Raw genomic sequence first — 21,298 nt, 5'->3', positions numbered from 1 at the left:
CTCACCCATAGTTTTTTTATATTTATGTTTGGGAAGTAGAGGAGAGGAGAAAACATCTACCACTCTTTGGCCTTAAAGTGACTTATTCTGCTTTCACCCAATCTTTTACTGTCAGATTACATGAATTCAAATTCTGGCTACCTCACTTACCATGTGACTTCAGGCAAGTGACTCAATCTCACTGAGCCTTAGTTTCCACATACGTAAAAATGAAGATGCTAATTCTTTCTCATAAAACTGTTCTGAAAAGCAAATTAGATAACAAATGTAAGGCATAATGTATAGCACCTAAGTGCTGAATAGATGTTAGCTGTATTCTTGAATGGTAGCTCTTTATTCCTTTTTTAAATCTGTCCTTTATCTTGTATCCTTATTGCCTAAGAGAAGCCCTTACTGTGGAAAGTAGAGGGAGTACAGTTGACTGTAGGGCAAGTAGCAGATCTCTATTTCTCTGTCCCAGATGCCAGGGAGGATACAGATTTATCTGAGCTAGCTAGACAAGACAGCTGTAACTTGCACAAGCACCCTATTTGCACAAATGTCTCTAAAAACCAGAGGAGCCAACTCTTATGCCCTTCTTTTTTGAAATGACATATCTCACATCTTTTTTTTTTTAAAGATTTTGTTTATTTATTTGACAGAAAGAGACACAGTGAGAGAGGGAACACAAACAGGGGGCATGGGAGAGGGAGATGTGGGCTTCCCCCTGAGCAGGGAGCCCAATGCAGGCTTGATCGCAGGACTCTGGGATCATGACCTAAGCCAAAGGCAGATACTTAATGACTGAGCTACCCAGGCCTCCCACATATCTCACATCTTGAAGGTAGAAGAATCCTCAGTTTCACATCCTCTCATCACAGTAGAATCTAGATAATATAGGGAAAGTTTGGGGGTTTGAAAATCTGTAGTCTTCTGACCACAAGCTAATACTCTAAATTCTACTAGGCATTAAAGCTTTTCCTCTTTTGTCTATAATACTATAGTAGTTATCTGCTTTGTTTGTCTGCTATCTTATTTGATTCTATTAATTGTATTTCTGAGCCTCATTACATTTTGTTATTTTTCTCAATCTCTCAAAAGTCCATATATTTTCTACCATTCATACTTTTTGACTATCTTTTCCTACCCTCTTCTAGTGACATACTTCTTTTGCTTTATTGACTAAAGTATTGAGCTTTTTATAGCTAGCCATTAATTCAAAGAACTAAAAAATTTAGATTTTTTGAGTTGATTGGGCTCAGGTGATTTGTCAGCTGAACAGTAAGCAATTATATCAAATTAAATCAATATCTTTTTAATAAATTTTTATGATTTAATATTTTATTGAGTATAAGTAATAGTGTATGTGTGATATCTATGACAGTACTATGCACAGTGGAGAAACAATTAACTTTGGTAGGAATATAATTTCTTATATACTTGATTCCTTTTATCGATGAGGTAGTTCAAGTAGGACCAGGCAGAGCAGGTACTCATTAAGTGTTGAATGAAGGAAAAAAAGACAGTCTAAAATGACATTTTGTCAGCCCTTGTAGAATTAAAAAGAGTTATATAACTGACAAAGAAAACTCTGTTATTAATTATTTGTAGAAATTTGTAGAGGAAATTTTAAATTCATTGTGTGAGTTTGTTACTAATACTTAAATGCTAGATTTATTCTGCATCCTAACACTTGTATTCACTAAGCTTCCCTTTGCCAGTGTGAAGTGAAGAGGAATTGTTCAGGAATTGTTCAGTACTGATATTATTTTCTTTGATTGTTTTAGGTATTATTTTAGTACATGACTTAACAAATAAGAAGTCATCCCAAAACTTGTATCGTTGGTCATTGGAAGCTCTCAACAGGGACTTGGTGCCAACTGGAGTATTGGTAACAAATGGGTAAGCCCAGATTTCTTCAGTTGCAGTGTGAAATGGTACAGCAGTCTTGGGAATGTACCCTCCGAATAACACTTTGTAACACTTTGTAAGAATAACACTTTGTTTGATTTACAAATTTTTTCTCCCAGTCTGTAGATCATCTTTTCATTCTCTTAACCATCATCTCTCAAGCATTAGTTTTTCATCATGATGCGGTGTTACTGTGCTTTTGGTATCAACTCTGCCTATTCTCAGATCATGTAGATTTTCTCCTGTGTTTCTTTTAGAAATTTTATTGTTGAAGGTTTACTTTTAGATCTGTGATCTGTTTTGAGTTAATTATAATGTGTGAGGTTTTGGGGTTGACTCTTCTGTATGAATGTCCAGTTGTTCTAATACCATTTTTTAAAAAGATGATCCTTTCTCCATTGAATTGCTTTTACTCCTTTGCCAAAAATCAGTTCATCATATTTATATGTTTCTGTTTTGAGACTGTAATTCTGTAGAGTTGATCTGTGTGTCTGTACCTTGACTAATATGACACTGTCTTTTATATTGCAGCATTATTGTAAGTCTTGAAATGAGGCATTGTGCTTCCTTCCTTTTCAAAATTGTTTAGCAATTCTAGTTCATTTGCTTTTCCATATAAATTTGAAATCAACTTGTCTGTATTGATAAAAAGTCAGCTTGGATTTTGATTAAATTGCATTAAGTCTGTAGATCAAATTGGGGAGAATTTTTGTTGCCTCTTCTAATCCATGAACACAGTTCGTCTATCCATTTATTTTTTAAAGCAAATCCTAGACAATTGTATCATTTCATCTATATATATTTCTGTGTATTTTTATTAAAGATAATTGTATCTTTGTATCTGTGTAATATTTGTTACACATATTTTATCTGTGTAATTTAATTAAAGATAACTGTATCATTTCATTTATATATATTTATGTGCTTAACTTTATATGATAAGGACTTTTTAATATAACCAAAATATAATTGTCACACTTAAAATTTGGTAATAATTCTTCAGTATCAAATATTATTTTAATTTCCCAAATGTCTTAGAAATGTTGGTTTGTTCAAAATAGTATATAGATGTGGTCTACTCATTGTATTTAGTTTATTAAGTTTCTTTTTAATCTTACTTTCCCCTCCCTTTTTTTTTTTTTTTTCTTTTACTCTCTGGCAGTTTGTGAAAGATGGTTTGCTTATCCTACTAGTTTCTTGTATTCTGGATTTTGCTGACTGTATCCTTGTAATGAGTGTCTGCTTAACTTGTTTCTCTGAATCCTAAGTTTTCCCTAAAATGGTAGTTAAGTATAAAAAGAAGGTCTAAAAAATGCAGGGTTTTGGGTTTTGTTCTTGCCAAGGCAGTATTGTACTTATAATTACAATACCTGGTTGTCTGTCTCTTTGTGATGTTATCATGTCACCAGCCTTATTATCCATGATAAAATTCACCATCAGTTTTTCACCTGTTGTTTTAAAAAAAAAAAAAAGGATTTTTGAGATCAAAATTCAAATTGGATGTAAGATTAATGAAAAAGTGAATAAAAAGGAAAGCTAGAGCAAATTAAATATATATGGCAACATAGATATGATACATGTGTAATAAATATGTTGATGTGCAACATATGTATCATGTGCCATGTCTGTACATATATATACAGTATATCAGTAATATATTTATTAACGTGTGAGAGGTTATATACAGGACTATAAGTGACAGAGATAAATGTCTATCAAAGATGATGGTTGATAAAATATATATACAAAAATTTGTATGTGTGCCAGAGTTAGTGAGTATATAGGAAAAGGAAATAGTCCTAAAGGAGGACACTCTCAAAACTTTATTCTCTAATAAGGCAAATTTCAATTTTAGACAATGTCTCCTAAATTAGTGTTGATATTGGTAAACAAAATCAAAGGCCTTGAACTCACGTTGTCATTGACTTTAATGCAATAAATAGAACGATAATATTTTTAAGAAATGGGGGTTAAAAATAAAAGAAATGGGGGTTATATAGTTCAAAACACCAGTGTTCCAAGGCTAAACAATAACTGAGGCTCTGTAAGATAATTGTGAAGGGCAAAAAGATTTGGTAATTTTGCACACACCCACTTACATACCCCAAGTTTAGATTATTCAAAGAGAAAGAAAAATAATGTCAAAGGAAGAAGAAAAGCTAGCTCAACTGGGTTTTATTGACTGTATTGTGCAGTATTGATTTACTGTCATAAGGTGTTTGCAGCCAGATTTTGCTGACTATTATAAATTGAGCTTGTAACATGCCAGAAATCCAAATGTGTTTTATTTCTCATATGTGAATAGAATTTAAATTAATTGATCAATATTGGGCTCTATCTTTCTTTCAGTAATAGAAGGAACACTGCTGTGTCCTTTAGTTAAAAATAGGGAGAGAAAAAAAAAAGATTGTAATAGCCAGTGACCCAAGGCCCCTAACTTGAAGTGATTTATATCGCCTGTCCTCTGTCTCCCATGGCTCTTATGTCAGGACAGACAATTATTTGGCACTTAATTCTTTCCTTTTACTATTCATTTTGCATTTCAGCCACTTCTTTTCCTTTCCATTTGTTGAATCCACCTTTCCCCAGGCTATAGCATCGTCTATGGTTGATTTTTCTGGCCTTCAGCCTCCTTGTTTCTTAATTTCCTAAAATGATCTATTTTTCTTTATTATTCATAGACCGAAATGTAGGTATAGAACTTAGGCATACCCCAGAAGCTTGCCATTTTTCCCTCTGGCAAAAGGTGTGAGTGCCATGCCAGGTTCTTGTGTTTTTGCTCTACTGAGGTTTGAATCCAGTCTTTCTATCTACTTAAAAAAATTCCTGAGCTGTTAGCCTCCAAAGACAGAGCTTTAGGAGAAGTCAAGTCAGCCTACATTCAGATACCTATTGGGCATTCATTTATTCAAATAGTCTATAGACTCAAGAAAATAAAATTTGAGTAGTTAGATGAGTAGTTGGAACTCCGTAGATGGCGAGGATGGGTTGATATATGAACAAGTAAATGGAAGAAATTGGGACAAAAGTAAGTTTATAGGTGGTAGATGAGCAAGAGTCAGTAAAATAGTGTAAGCTACCTGCATTTAAACATTATGCATCTATATCAAAGTAAATTCTATTCAGCTGTTTTGTTTTTAAAGATTTTATTTATTTATTTGTCAAGAGAAAGAGAGAGAGAGAGAGAGAGCGCAAGCAGAGGGAGCAGCAGGCAGAAGGAGAAGCAGGCTCCCTACTGAGCAAGGAGTCCAATGTGGGACTCAATCCCAAGATCCTGGTATCATGACGCTTAACCAACTGAGCCACCAGGCGTCCCTTAGTCACCTCTTCATTATTATTTATCACAGGGATTATGACCGGGAACAGTTTGCTGATAACCAGATCCCACTGTTGGTAATAGGGACTAAACTGGATCAGATTCATGAAACCAAGCGCCATGAAGTTTTAACCAGAACTGCTTTCCTGGCTGAGGATTTCAATGCAGAAGAAATTAATTTGGTATGTATTCTCACTAATCATTAGGTAAAGGCAAAACCGAAGACTTAAGGAGTCACAAATTCTTTTTTTTTTTTTTTAAGATTTTTTTTTTTTTTAATTTATTTATCTGACAGAAATCACAAGTAGGCAGAGAGACAGGCAGAGATGGGGGGGTGGGGGCGGAAGCAGGCTTCCTGCTGAGCAGAGAACCCGATGTGGGGCTCCATCCCAGGACCACAGGATCATGACCTGAGCCAAAGGCAGAGGCTTTAACCCACTGAGCCACCCAGGCACTTTATACTAAAATCAGGCATTTGGGTTCTGGTCCAAAATGTAATAAAGATTAGAATCAACATAGACTGTCAGATGGGGACAGTCAGTTCAACTTCCTTGAATGCTGATCTTTTGGAAGGTTTAAACTTTATCCTATCAATAATATAAATCTTGGGCTTTTTCTTAAAAAGATTTTTTAAGATCACACCAAAATAATTAAATTAGGGTAACAAATAAAGGTCACTGACACCTTAATTATTCTTGCTTTAGAAAAGCCTCTTAGTTTCTTAAGCTACAGAATTTAACTTAAAGGGCAAACAAATAGATAAATGAGAAAACTACAAATTGTAAAGTAGGAGTGCTTCATGAGCATAGTTTTTTCCTGAGATATGTAGCTCAGTTTGAACCAAACACTAAAAAGGCTAAGAAAAGTTCTCACATAAGCCAGATAGTGTTGCCCAGAGAAGGATCCTGGCCAACAGCCTCGGTCACCATTTAAATGGTATTGTTCACAAGTTGGATTTCTGCGACATATTCAGTGCCCTGGCAATTCCAGACATATGGTAGTAGTGGCTGTTTCATAATACTAGTGCCTATCATATACTCAACACTTAATTTGTGCCACACACTGTTCTAGTGCTTTATGTACATTATCTCATACTTGTCTTCACATCAACACTATAAGGTAGATGCTGTAAGTATTTCCATTTTAAAGATGAAGATTAGAACCAGAAAGAGGTAAGTAGGCCATGGTTATACGGGTCAAACCAGGCACTCTGACTCCCAAGCCAGTGCTCTACAATTAAGCCTATTTTCCACTTAATTATTGTCCAGCTAACATTTAGAACCTCAGAGTTGAAAGAAGTCTTAGAAATCATCTAGATCACTAATTACCCAAACCTGACTGCATACTCATGTTATCAGTGTAGCTGTGAAAAAATTTGAATAAGTGCCCCACAGCTGGAGCTTTTCATTCATAAGGTCTGACAAGAGGACCAGGACTGTAATTTTAACTAATGACTCAGGTAATTTTGATGCCCTTAACCCTGTATATCAACATTTGTGAACACTGCTTGCTTTAGACCAACCTCTCCCCCATAACTGCATCAACTTCTGCCTGCCATTCCATTGTTTTTTACATTCTGCATTGCCATGGGGGGGGGTACCTTATTTTTCTCACCTGCCACCATGGAATATTCAGTGTAAATGCCCTAGCTGGTTGCACTGGACCATAGTATTCCAGAGGACTTCTATTAACGTAGAATATATCATAGCTTTGTTGAAGCAGTGCTGAAGTTACTTTGTTCAAACATTATTTGCAGTGGGAAATTACCATTGAATACACTTAATTTGTTCCAGAAATTACTTTCAGTGTATTTTGGAATATATCTATTTGTAGTACTCATGCGTTTCTGTGACCATCACCTGGGTATGTATTTTTCCTATTTTCCTTGCAAAGGGAGGGCCATCTTTTAATTGTTAACAAGGTATAAAGGTACTCAGGTGGTGGTACTTTGGCACACATGGTTTCCACAGAGTTCACATGCAACATACTTTTGACCTGTTATCAGTGTACAGATTCAAGAACACAGCAGAAACAACAGGAGGGTTTTGAGGATGCAGGGGAAGAAAAACTGAGGAGGAAAATTTGATACGAGTTTCAAAAAGAAATAGCAGTCAGAAAGACTCAGCAAGTAAGTATAAAGCGTCCAGTAAAAATGTAACGTGACAATATTAGTGTTAGCATCTTTGGTTACTATATGAATTTACTTAAAACTATTTAAAAAAAAAAAACATAAGAATCAACATAAATGTATATACCAAAGATGGAATCAAAGTTACCATCTTATGCCTAAACAAGTTGGTTTAAATTATAAATAGGGAGATGATTACTTATTTTTTAAAATCCTCTTAGGCTTATTGTGTCTAGGACAGATTTTTCTCTGTTTACTTCAAAGTGATTATATTGAAGCATCTTCCCTAGTTAATATTCCTTTCACAAGCTTAGATAAGCTATTTAAAGCTATTAATCTTCAGTCTTTGCCCTCAGCCATGATCAGTGGCAGATGGCTCTTTAAACTCTAAAATTCTTATCCTAAGATCATAGGGTTTCTCTGGCCTGGTCAACCTGTAACTGGGAGCCCTAGAATTAAGTTTTGGGAGGTTCTGCTTGTTTGCTGTTTGATTTGGTTTTTATATTTAGCACTGTAGCTCTATTTGGAGTCATCTCTGAAGTGTTGACATTGTGATGACTAATCAATATCCATTTTGTAAAACATGTCTAACACAAGTCTACCTCAGGTTTGTCTCTTATGTGCCCCAGTTGCCGTGTAAATGTGTTCAGACATTATTTCAAGTACAGCAGTTTATACATTGATGTTTCAGTCTATTTGATCCATACATGGAATTAACTTTTATTATGTTAGGCACTTTTGTGCCTGAAAATTCAATCTGATAGCATTTTCTCAGCATGAAAAGAGAAGGAAACTAATATTTCAGTATCTGCTATGTATGTGCCAGAAGGGAACTAATCTGCTATGTATGCATTATCTTACTTGATTTTCACAAAAATCCTGTGGGATAAGTATTATGTTATCCTCATAACACAAAAGAGTAAGCCCAAATCTAAAGGCATAGTAATCTAACCAATGTCACATAATGTAGAGATACTATGACGGATATTCAGATTCAAAACTTGCTGGCTTCAAAGACCTAATTTTTCTAGTACTCTAATGATTTTTGTAAAGTTTGTTGTAGTCTCTTTTTTGTGTGGTTTTGGAAAATGTATTCCAGCGTCCAGCCAAAATTAAAAATGTGAGCCTCAAAATATTGTATGTGGATATAATAGGTGATTGTTAGAAAATTTACCAGAAAAGAATTGTGTGGGCTTAAGAGATTATAAAACAGAATAAATGCAACAGCAGTGATTTCAGTAATTGCCCAAGGGACACAGACCATCTGCAACTGAAAGACAAATACCATCTTTGTAAAGGAACCTACACGGTATCTTCAGAGTTTGGTCTTAGGTGGCATTTGAAGTAAAATTCAAAGTGCTCTATCTCTTAAGGTGGCGAGTTAATTATTACAAGCAAAAGCAACTTAACAGTGAAATTCCAGGAAAGGATAATAAACCCTTTGAGATCTTTACTGATCATTGTAATTTACTAGTTATCTCATTTTAATGTTGCACATTGTTTGTTCTCTTCTGGGCCCCATTTTTTTCCCTATTTTTCAGAATCCTATTTAATAGGATATATCTATCATTCATTATTATTTATCATTATTATTATTTATCATTATTCATTAAAAATAATACTTAATGATATTTAATAATAAACTTACTTTTTATTGTTTATTACTATCAAAAAATATATCATTCATTATTATCTTTATGGCCTACCAGTTGGTGTAGTACTTTGCATTCAATCAGTGAGAAATCCCTGGCAGCTGTTTTGTGTGTTCTTTGCTCCTCTAACTCCTTATTTTCATGATTCCTGCTATTGATATGAACTGCATAGTACTTAATTAGATGATGCTAGTGGGTAACTAGTACTAAAAAATTAAGTGTTAACAGTTTTTAATGGCTCTGTTTCTGCTTTTAGGGTAAATGTAGGTGAGTCACATGAGTAGTGTCTTGGTTTTGTTATTAGTAAGATTAGCAATCCTGTCTTCCTTTATGAATTATTTGATGATGAATACCTTGGTTCAGTGTCTTTTAAAATTCAATAAATAACAAAAAGTGGCCTTACCTTCCCTTAGCACTTTGCTTTGTGCGTCATAACTTGAAAATTACTTGAATATTTTATGAGAGTATTATGCCTAACATTTTTATTATAGAAATACGCAACAGGAACAGTAATGACTAACAAAGAGCTTATGTTTCTTAACTTTTAGTGGCGCATCTTGTGTTTTATCTTCTAGGATTGCACGAATCCACGGTACTTAGCTGCAGGTTCTTCCAATGCTGTCAAGCTCAGTAGGTTTTTTGATAAGGTAATAGCTTCAATTAAGTTATTTTTAAACTTAATTTATATATTATGAGAGTTTAAATTCTTTGTAGAATGCTTTGTCTTTTTATTCTTTCATCCTGAACTTCATAGCCTGAATACTTGTTTTGCTCTCTCTTATCTGTTGGTATAATTGCTCAAGTCCTGCTGACGTATTTATTTTATCAGCACTGTTCTCTAAGCAAAGGATGAAAGCTACCAGATTTAAATGAGTTATTTTAAAAGTTACCTGATTTCCCTCCTTAAAACAGATTATATTTTCCTATTTTCCAGCTCTTTTTGTACTTACTCACATCCCCTCAACCCCCACGAACCCAGGAGTTTCTGCTTAGTTGAAGCCCTGAGTTCTTTTTCCTCTCTCAGCTATTATTCTCCACATAAATGTTACCTTTATTTTTAAGGTTATGTCATCTCCTAGATTCCCTAATTTTCCTTATCAGAAAGCTTGTGTTCCAAATATTGACTCTTGCTAGCATCATCTTATGGCCTGAACTGGAATGAAAATGTTGAATGACTCAGCATACCAGTGATTTTGAGCACTGTTTGTCTTTCCTTCACAAGGCCGTGTGGCTGCACATAGTATTGACCAAGTTTAAGGTGTTTGCCTAATGTTTACATGACATAGTAAAGTGAAAGAGAACATATTTCTGTATGTAGTATTGAAAAAGATTAATTTCTGTATTACATTTCCTTTTAAGGTTATGAGAAAAACACAGCCCTTCTCATAACTCTTCTTTTTGAATCATTTTTCTTTTACCATTTAGGGATCTCATATTTCACCTTTTGTCCATTATGTCATGATAAGATAAGCCCCACACCCCTTAGACCACTGGGAAATTTTGCTTCATTGCACAACTTCCCAACTGGAGTGTGGCAGAGACAGTACAGGTGTGCCGACATAGTCCCTCAGTTCAAGCAGCCAGAGTCCATCGGGCTGAGTGATCTGCAACCCCCTTCATTTAACCCAGTGTGCGGTACAAATATTAGTATTTTCTAAATGTGCCATGACGTGTAAAATGTTGGGAAGCACTGCAAGGGACCAGATTTTCTCTCCACATTTTTTTCAGAATTCAAACATAAGAACTTCTGTCTCATTTAGGCCCGTGTCTCCATCTGATACACTCTTCTGTGCCCTGAGAACAACAGCTTGCAGATCCTTGTCTGACTCAGAAAGATTCCACAATATATTGCTTAAATTTGTTAATAACTTGTTAATTTGGAAGTTGGTGAAGGGAATAAAAAGGTACAAACGTTTAGTTATAAAATGTATAAGTCACAGGAATGAAAAGTACAGCATAGAGAATATACTCAATAATATTATAGTAACTTTGGTAACAGATGGTAACTGCATTTACTGCATTTTGTAATGTATATAATTGTCAAATTACTATGTTGTAATAACCGGAAACTAATATAATATTGTATGCCAACTATACTTCAATAAAAAACAAATTCTTTAAAATATGTAGTGGTGGGGCGCCTGGATAAGGTTAAGCAACTGCCTTTGGCTCAGATCATGATCCTGGCGTCCTGGGATCGAGTCCTGCATTGGGCTGGGCTTGCTGCTCAGCGGGGAGTTTGCTTCTCCCTCTGACCCTCCCCCGCCCCATGCTCACTCTCTCTCACTCTCATTGTCTCTCAAATAAATAAATAAAATCTTTTAAAAAAAATACATAGTAAGTTAGATCCTAGAAAAACAATGGGTTATAGACTCCGGTTGTGACCCGAGTTGTTCGGCAAGACTTGATTTTAAAAAAATCAGAGGGAGCTTGGTTAGTTTTAAGTTTTAAGAAGAGAGTAAGATTTGGTAAGACAAAGACACTGCAAGTTCAAAGTATGGAATTATAAGCAACAACAAAAAGGTACCTTCTCTCTTCATCACCTAAATCTCAGTGAAAGTTATGTGGATTAGGAAGTTGGCCAGACCTCCAGACTAAGGTGGTTGCCTGAAACCATAGGACCCAGCAACTAAATTTTGCCCAGTTTTCTATTTTAGTATAAAGATTTATTTTCCAAGAGGGAACCTAGCTCCTCCTCCAGATTCCTGTTAGGAGTGATTCCTCCCTTCTTTAGAATGTTAGGATTTTCCTGGCGTATTTGGAGGGAAAGAAAATCAGCCTCTTCTTGGTTTTTGTAGGATCGAGCATTTTGAGATGTAGGCATCATAAACCAGCTTTTCTACCTTTGAGACAAGCGAATGCAACCTTACCCTCGGTCTCCTGGGGCTAAAAGTAACCCAGCCATAGTCTCAAAGAGAGAAAGAATCCAGATTTGGCCATCAAGCCAGTGAAAGCAAGGTAGTATAGCCCTGGAAGAAGATGCCATGCTCTTATTTAGGGGAATTCTTAGCTTCATAATTCTGGATTCCAGTGTCTTAGATTTAATCTGCGGCTAATGGCTTTTCTTAGCCACAACAATTCTGTGTAAAGAAAATCATACTGTGTCTGCAAACATGACAGTTTCTCCAGTGTTAGAACAGAATTTGTCATTTTTTAAAAGATTGATTTATTTGAGGGAGAGAGCAGGCATGTGAAGCCAGGGGGATGGGCAGAGGAAGAGGGTAAGAAGCAGACCCCCCCCCCCCATTGAGCAAGCTCCTATCACCACCCTAAGATCATGACCTGAGCTGAGACCAAGACTTAGATGCTTAACTGACTGAGCCACCCAGGCACCCCTCATTATTTTTTTTTTAATTATTTTCTGTCATCTGAATTTTAAACTCTAAACACATTTTAAACTCATTATATTAGGGCATATATTCTGAGAGCATTTTTTCAGTAGTAGTGATGGGTTTGTGCAGATACATCCACTGTTTTACCTCATTTCTCCTGCTGACTGAATACAGACAGTTCTGAAACTACTGAATCAACAGTGTGGATTCAGACCATGCAAAGAAGCTCATTGAATGCTTCTGATCTCCATTGAGGACCTACTGAATTTATCACTGTATTTACCCTGGGGATGTGGCAGTTCACTATATTTTACAAACTCCTTTGTAAGGAATAGCTGGACTATTGTAGTAGTAAAAGTGCTCTGTTTTTATCTTGTGGATTCTGTTTTGTGTATCTGGGCTGACTGCTGGGAAATTTGAGCCAGATTTGCTTTCATACACTGAGAACTGCATGAGTTATTATTATGTCATTCTCTGATTATTTAGTCATTTTTGTGTGTTCATTTATTTTTCGATCTATTAATACTTTGGGGAAAGAGGCAAGCTTTTATGGAAATACACCTACAATCCTGATCTTATTAGCTCTAGATGTAACTCATTGTACTAAATGTCCATTAACTATTGAAAAGACTCTTAATTTAGATAAATGCCTTTTAGTCCCATTAGTGGCAACTGCAGTGAACCACTTTTCCAGGGATGGTTGTTAAGCCCTAAAGTCTTTATTTGTTTCTCACAGGTCATAGAGAAGAGATACTTTCTGAGAGAAGGTAATCAGGTCTGTATCTGTTCTTAATAAAGTGGGTTATTAAACTCAGGGAGAGGTGATTTCCAAATTTAGTTTCAGAAGTGGTTGAAAAAGGAGGGGGGAATCTTTTGTAGGTACAAGCGGTTTCTTCTGTCCTCAGCACAAAAGAAAAAAAAAATCAGATCAAGGGAAAATAAGGTTCCAAGAAACAAAAAGAACGCTAGGATAAGGTTATATTATAATATAATAGAAGGAAATCATTTGCTTACGACTCCAGAAGTATATATGCAGAACCCATCACGATGCAGGGAATTCTGATAAAAGTGCAACTGGTGGGTGTTATGAGATTGACCTTCATCTCCCCTGATTTAGACGACAGTACCACCAATTTGTTGGCAAATGTTTTCCATTTCGGTAGAATTTATTTTACTATTTGATCAGGGTAAAACCTCAGAGAGACGGATCTTTAAGGAACAACAACAGGCCAACATAGAGACACAGAAAATAAGGGAGAAAATGGTAAAAACTATTAGCATTTGAACTCCGCATGCTGATTTAACGTGATTGTCTTTCTTGCTGACAGATTCCTGGCTTTCCTGATCGGAAAAGGTTTGGGGGAGGAACATTAAAGAGCCTTCATTACGACTGAATCGCACTCATCGTCTGGAAGAGTGAGCTAGCCGTGGCAGTCGTGCATAGCCTTCTTCTTGCCGTGTTGATGATTATTGTTGCAGCCTTTTCACAGAATCATCTTAAAAGGCCACCCTTCAGCCTCACCTTTCAATGGAAAGCTGAAAGGAAGTGACCGTGTGGGAGGTCCAAACTTTATCCCTGTCCTCTCTGTTCCTCACCTTTCTGTCCCTGTTTCTAGATTATGTAAAAGCCCTGTGGAAATAGGAGATGTTGTCAAAGTGATGCAGTAAATGAGCAGTGACAGAGTGCTGCAGAGAAAATTTACTCTTCCCAGAACTGGAAGGTTTTTCTAGGTCTGTAATTTTCCCCACACTCCTTGCTGGAGGCTTAATTAAGTACTTCAGAAATTTATCTCTGTTGTTTGACCCTCTTGAGGGGAAAGGTTATGTTAACCAGCCCTGGGTCATGCAACGCAAACAGTCTCTGTCATTTTCAAGGAAGCAAAATGGTGTTATTTAATTGTGGCCCCTCTCATCGCACACAGGGATGCCTAAGAATAGCAGCCCTAGTCTCCCTCTCCTATGCTTTGCAAGTGGTTTGGTGGCTAGAAGAGGCAGACTCAGAGCTGGAGTTAAATATAAATAGATTAATAATACATAGAGAATGGCAGTACCAGAAAAGAAGAATTCTCCGAGAGATGGACAGCTCACTCACTAAAACCTTCACTCTAGGTTCCAGATGTCTGCACTGTCTTAATTGTGTTCTATTTGGAAATAGATGGGGTGAGATCTCAGATCTGTATGAGGGCACCAAGAGAGAATTGCGGCCTCTTTGGTTTCTGTGGTTTGTTTTTTTTGTTTTGTTTTGTTTTGTTTTAAGGAAAGTCATCTCCTGAAATGCCTCTTAACTGTAGTCAGTAAACTAAGAATTTTATTCTCTGTGTCAACAATGTATTTATGGAGAGAAGTAAAAATAAGTTCCACAGCAACACATTTACATGAATTATGGACTAGGATTCTTAGATTTCATAATCCAACGTTTTTTGAGGGTGGTGGTGTATATGTGCGTATGCATAATTGTTCATCGTTACTTTTTTTACCCATCTTTTCTGCTTGTTTAATTCTCTCTGCCCTGGTTCTTTAATATATAGACCTCGTTTCCAAAAACTGCAATTTGCTGCCTTATTCAACACCCATTTTCCTGGTTTGGCTCTGCAGCAGGTCAAAAATCACTCCTGATTTTGTTCCATATTAACAAATAATAAGCCCACAGTTTCAACTTTGCAATTTAAAACGAGGCAAAAAACACTAAATTTACTTTCTCTTGCATTTTAATTAAATTTCAGAAGTCCTTTGAAAATCCAGGTATGCTAAAAAGAGGTACTTAAAATAAGAACATTAGGCAGTGCTTTTAGAAAAGCAGTTGTAGGAATTTGGAAAAGGATTTTTAAAGCACTTTTTGTCAGCTAGAATATTCTCCAGTCTTTCTTCGCATCCTCAGCCACAAGAATTAGCCCTGATTTTTTTCCCACAAAAGGGAGCTATGCAGATCAGGCTCTGTATGTGGAGTTTGGCACAAGCCTGTTGTGACAGAGATGTGCAGGAAGCAGGAAGTCAATGCATAGACAAAGACCTGAGCCAACTAAAGCTCTTTGTGTTCCTCTTTTAAGAAATAAATTTTTTAAAATTAGGTTATAAAAAAATAAAATACAGCAACACAAGAACAAAAATTACCATATAACCTTTTCCTCCTCTCCCTCTTTCTTCCTCTTTCTTGCCCTTCATTTAAAAAAAAAAAAAAATTCTCAGTTTCTTTATTTTCTCCATTATGAAAAAATAAAAGTAACCCATCCCTGATGGCTTCAGCGTCAGCCTTGGAAACAGAATAGTATTCTTCAACTCCATTTCTTCTTGCTGTCAGGCTTGACTCCCTGGATTATAGTTTTCTGGGAAAAAAAATGATTTTTAATCTAAGGTAAATTTGCTGCAAATATTAGTAACAGCAAAACAAGGCTGCTTGCCAAAATGAATGTTGTTATGTTATTAGCCAAAGTTCTTCAAAAAGAAACATAATTTTTCCTAAGATTTCCTGAGACTTGCTCATCAGAATTGCTTTTGGATAATCAACCAATGTAAATACTGAAATACTTCCTTTTCAGTGTTAATTAAATCTTTAATTTTCTTGATGAAACAAGTGACTGGCAATAGAGAAAGTTTTTTTTTTTCCCTGTTGTGATTTAGATGTCTAACAAATGTTACTTACGGTGGAGGCAACCAGAAGTGAAGGCATATGGTCACTCCTCTGTCCCTGAGGTGGCAGGGCCCTCTGTTGGAGTCCAACTAAAGATTGGATTGGCCTCTCCACATCCATGCTCTGAAAAGAATTGCTGCTATCAAAGGGGTCAGTCCATATCAGCTATATCTCCGGTTCTCAGAACTCCCTAGAAATTGAGGCATCCATGGTGGATTCTGAGTGCCTTGACACTGCTATTTATCTGTCCATTCTGAAAATGGACTGTGTGGAACTGATGTGCTGGGCCATCAGACTGAGATGAAGAGCTTCTAATTGCTGCCATGACCAGAGCTTCTGCGTGTCCATTTCAACAGTATATGCCAGAGCACCCAGCCTAGGGAGGACCTGCTATGTGTTTTTAATAAATGTTGGTTTAATTGAAATTTTTAAAGCATGAGTAGCATCTATTTTAAGAAGTTTGAAGATCTAAAAGGATGTCTGCATTGACTTAATATCTGTTAAAATTCCAAGGAGGATACTGTTTGGGGGAAGGAGGAGAAGAAAATAAAAAATTCATTCCTCTGTAGTCCCCAGACTGAGTTAAATCACTGTAATAGGAGAGGAAAGTTTCTGGGAGATCTAGCCCTGAGAGAACCCCAGCCCTTCAAATATTCCCTGGTATATTTTCCTGAGGCAAAATTTGAGCTTGAGCCTACCAGGGCTGCTCAGTAGAATACGAAAGGGGTCCGACTTTCAGTAACTATTAGCATCCCCATTAAAGGGCTCAGAGCAATGGCTTTTAAACTCAAATGTGCATTAAATTCCTCTGAAGTTTTTAAAATGCAAATCTTGGGATTTCATCTCTCTCACTTGGCAAATTCTGTGTACATAGGACAGAGCCAAGGTTTTATATTTTTCACAGACAAACCAGGTGATTCTGATGCAGATAGTCCAGGAGCCACACTTTGGGAAAGATGATAAACTCTTATCACAAAGCAGAGAATACATCAATGTAGGCTCTCTACTTAATGGCACCTTTACAGTTCATCAAAATTCACCTTGGGCTTCCTTTCCGTGATCTCACCTTAATGAACTGAGCTGCTTGTCCCTCAGGGTTATACATGCCACAGCAATCATGAAATGATGGTCACATCCTCTATTGGCAAAACAGGAAATGATTGTTTCTGATGTACTGCTACCATTTTTATTATTACCATGTTCTATGTTCCAGGAATATCTATTTCTAATAAGATGACCTGCCATCTTATCTGCAGTCTCTTTCCTGTACCACATTTGTTTTCTCAGCTGACTAATCACTAAACTTTACCAAGGTCACCAGTAAGTACTGATCAAAGACAAAACCCCTGAACTCCCACCAAATATGTAAAATCTTGCTCAGTACACCTACCAGTGCCGTCTGTTTCTTGGAGAACCTCTAACTGTAACTCCTCTAAGTCCATCCTGGAGTGATTGCTCTGCAGGCTTGTCACACTCCTTCACATTGCCCTGTAATAATCCCCAGCTCCCAGGATGTAATGTTTTCCATTATCTTGGTGTGGATCAGTGGTCATCCAACTGGGATGGGTATAAATATCCTCCCCCACCACAAGACTTTCAGTACCACCAAGAGGTACATGGGCCTAGATAAGTTTAGGGTAATCATTTTCCAAGCCATCAATCTGCACGTGTATGCTAAAGTTGATCAGCTTGTGAACACGGCTCAATGCCAGTTACTTCCCACTTGTGCGTGCTTTCACAATTGTCCTTTTCCCACAACAAAAAAGATACCTCTTACATTGGAATGTGATATATTGCCCCAGGGAGTATATGTCTTAGGATGCCAACAAAAGGACAATTCTAAATATTTTATTTAAGGACTTTATTCCACTCACACAATTACTATTAAAGAAAAGTACAGACCTCTTAAGGAAGTGTTCCTGAGAGCAAAGCAAAGAATTTTGGTAAGAAACATCCAAGGCCGGGGCGCCTGGGTGGCTCAGTGGGTTAAGCCTCTGCCTTCGGCTCAGGTCATGATCTCAGGGTCCTAGGATCAAGCCCTGCATCGGGCTCTCTGCTCAGCAGGGAGCCTGCTTCCCTCTCTCTGCCTGTCTCCCTGCCTACTTATGATCTCTCTCTCTCTCTGTGTCAAATAAATAAAATCTTAAAAAAAAAAAAAAAATTTCAAGGCTGTGGCACATTCTTTCATGGCAAGGCTTCTTGCTTGATCTATCAAAATACCAAAATAACATTTTTGTGAAAAATAATTATACAGCCAAAGGAGTATAAAATTAATGTATTTTCGCAACTCTTTCTGAGTAAATGAGTTAGAAAAGGCCCATCCAAGTGAAAGGGTAACATTTAAAGTCTGATTCCAATAGGTGAGTAACCAAGCCTCGTCAGAGCAAGCAGTTTTCCAATTATGTCCTTGTAACAAAATTAAAGGAGAACCTAACTCAGTTGTTGATAGGTCATTAAAAATTATGTTTAATGATACATCACTATTTGATTTTTGATATTTAATTCAGAAGGAGCAGTGATATTGTAATAAAATTCCTTGTTTATGATGAATTTTTTAACTCATCTGTAAAACCAAAAAATAAGATTAAATGATGCTGAATCCTGTCTTATTCCAGAAATAAGAATTACAAGTGAGAATTATTAATTCCATGGATATATGAACTAATGGGGGAGGCATCCACCTTATTAAAAGAAATACTTCCAGAAAAAAATTACCTTTTATTTTTATTATTTATCAAAATATATAATATGTCTGGATTACTGTCCTAGAGAAGAATCTTCCAGTTTCCTAACTGGAGGTTAAAATACTTCCTGATATTATTCTCTTGAAGTACAATGAAAGAAGGGGTCTGCAGTTTTAGTCAATCACTTCTTACACTTGGTTTGGGACCTACTCTCCACTCCCTGTTACTTGTGAGTCTGGAAGTTCTCTGACTTTTCTTCTGGAGCTTTTGTGGAGCGTAAACAATTTGTACTAGAATCTGGGAGAAGCAGATATCTGGTTTCTCCGATTCCTGGTCCTTTTCAAATTCTCCACCTCACATACTCCCTGTATCAGTTCACTGACTATCCTCCTCTGCCTGGTTTTAGCATCTTTGTTCTTGTTGCTCACAACTTTGATACTCTGACTCTGTCTGTCTGGTTCAGGATTTGTTTGCCTAGTCCTACACGATGTGCTCTTTCCACTGGGTGTCTTTTGAATGCTAAAAACTACACCCTGCCCAGAAGGCAGGCCTCTTCCCCAGCTCCAGTTGTCTGCCAAAACTCTCCCCTTCCAGATCTTTCCCTCACTAGACACCTCCATTTCTGCCCTAAACACGGTTCTTTAAAGACACTGCTCTTTTCCCCTTGTTTGCACACACTCTTTTCCTCTGCTCATGCCTTATCCGATTAATTCTATGTGACTTGGCTCAGATATCATCTACTATGGGAAGCCTTCCCTGCCCTCCTATTCAGGACTATGTGCCCCTCAATCCCTCTAATGGCACCCGGGTCCTTCCCTGTCACAGCAAGTATGGTTCTGTTATAAAAGCCTGTTTATTTTAGTCTTCTCCAGCATGTGCTCTAGTGAGAATAGGACTACATTAGTCATCCTTGTATCCTCTACCTCTCAAAGGATCTGGCACATAGCAGGTCCTCAAAAATTGTAAAATAAAGCAATGAGTGTGTGATTGCATTAAGAAAGATGAAAAATCATCAGACATAAAATCAGATAATTCCTGAGTTTTATTTATTCTCATATCCCCTGTGTATATAGCACAGTGCGTGGCACATAGTAGTTACACAAAGACATGTTTTATTGCGTCACAATCATAAAAAAAGAAAAAGGAAATACAGTTAAGTCAGTTGGGAGAAATCCATAAAGTTCAGGGATAGGTTGTTCAATTTTCAAATATCTTCAAGTCTCTCAAAGTAATTTTCATCCAGTCAGGGATCTGTGACCACTTTCTTACACTTTTGGAAATCTCCTGCACCTTAGGAAAGAACTTAGACACTTCTTAAATCTGGTTTCACAACTGATTCAGTGGAAAGAACATAAGAATTTATGGAAAAATAAAGCAGTAATGCTTTTCCCTTGTCTTTTATTGACTCTCATTTTTTCCCCCCTAACCATCAAAGACGAACTTCCAGGATCAATAGATTTAAGATTCAAAGAACCCATAAACTCAGATGTAAGAAATATGTTTTCTTAAATTCATTTTTGATTTTGAGTTTGCATACTGCAGTAGTAACAAAAACAGATTCAGTAAAATTGGGGCCTCTCTCAACACACACCACTTCCTCCCAGGTGTGTATATAAATTCCGGGGAAGCTTGCATAATAACAGTCATCTGTCTATGCTGACATATGCTGAGATGTCCTATAACTGCCTGGAACTTAGGCTTCAAGCCACACAGTGTGCTACCAACCTGTCATTTATTGCGTTAGTCCTGCCCCCTCCCTGCTAATGCCTCATACACAGTCAAATCATTCTGCTGCAACCTCAGTATGCTGGAGCCTGGGGACCTCTGAAGGGAACTTAGGGTTCCTGGGGCAGAGGGTCTAAACTGGCAGCCCATATTTTCAAACCTACATGCATGTTCTTTACATCATTGTATCTGTTATCTCCCACTGTTTAACAAACCACCCCAAAACTTAATAGCAAAAAACACACCATTCTGTTTGCTTACAATTCTATGAGTCAGCAATTTGAACAAGGCTTTGCTGGTGGTTCTCCTGCTGTTCTCACCTGGGATCATTCCCATGTCTGTCATTATCTGGCAGACCAACTGCCTCATTCACATGTCCAGCAGTTAGTGCTGACTAACCTGCCCAAACCTCTCTCTTTGTGTGGTTTCTCATTCTCAAGGAGACTAACCCAGCTTCTTGGCATGGTAATTGCAAGAAGTGGACAAATCCCGAGGCACAAGCACTTTTCAAGGCCCTGTGTGTGTTGTGTTTGCTCTTAATCAAAATTTAAGATTTAAGGAGTCTCTCTCACTGGGGAGAGCAGCAAAGTCAACATTACAAAAGAGCATGCATAGCAGGATGGAAGAAAATTGTGGACATTTTTGCAATCTATCACAATGGTTTTATTCATTCATTCATTCATTCATTTCTGGTTGCCAGTGTTTAAAAATTAGAGCTTCATAAAGAAGTCTTAACTTGACAAACCATCTAGACTACCTTTCCTGCCTGGTCTGTTGCATTAAAGTTTGTGATAATAAAACTTAGTACAAGATTGTTTTTGTGAAATTAAATGAGATAATGTCTGTGGAAAAATCTGGCACAAACAGGTACTTGATATATGGTTTCTTTCTTCCTGAATACAATTAGCCAAGAAGTGAATGTCTGACCATGGCTAAGGAGAAC

The 21,298-nt window shown here is 36.9% G+C and overlaps 1 protein-coding gene across 3 annotated transcripts in view; it reads left to right on the top strand.

Moving 5' to 3' along the window:
- Positions 1-16,371, top strand: part of RABL3 (RAB, member of RAS oncogene family like 3) — a 30,847-nt gene extending 14,476 nt beyond the window's left edge. Inside the window, exons 4-8 of one of the 3 annotated variants that reach the window (XR_006609105.1) lie at positions 1,767-1,881; positions 5,238-5,388; positions 7,212-7,334; positions 9,562-9,633; positions 13,055-13,093. Coding sequence is in view for 2 of the 3 variants with exons in the window: in XM_004772778.3 (XP_004772835.2) it covers positions 1,767-1,881; positions 5,238-5,388; positions 9,562-9,633; positions 13,055-13,093; positions 13,647-13,712 (443 nt within the window). In the remaining variant the exon portion in view is untranslated. Of the gene's footprint in view, positions 1-1,766; positions 1,882-5,237; positions 5,389-7,211; positions 7,335-9,561; positions 9,634-13,054; positions 13,094-13,646 lie in introns of those variants that run through there. The other 2 variants (XM_004772778.3, XM_004772779.3) reach the window with 2 other exon arrangements.
- Positions 16,372-21,298: the final 4,927 nt, after the last annotated feature.

The sequence above is a fragment of the Mustela putorius genome, unplaced genomic scaffold (assembly GCF_011764305.1).
Source record: "Mustela putorius furo isolate JIRA1106 unplaced genomic scaffold, ASM1176430v1.1 tig00003834_pilon_pilon_pilon, whole genome shotgun sequence".
Lineage (NCBI taxonomy): Eukaryota > Metazoa > Chordata > Mammalia > Carnivora > Mustelidae > Mustela > Mustela putorius.
Note: the sequence above shows the minus strand (reverse complement) of the source record. Positions and strands in the feature narration are given on the sequence as shown.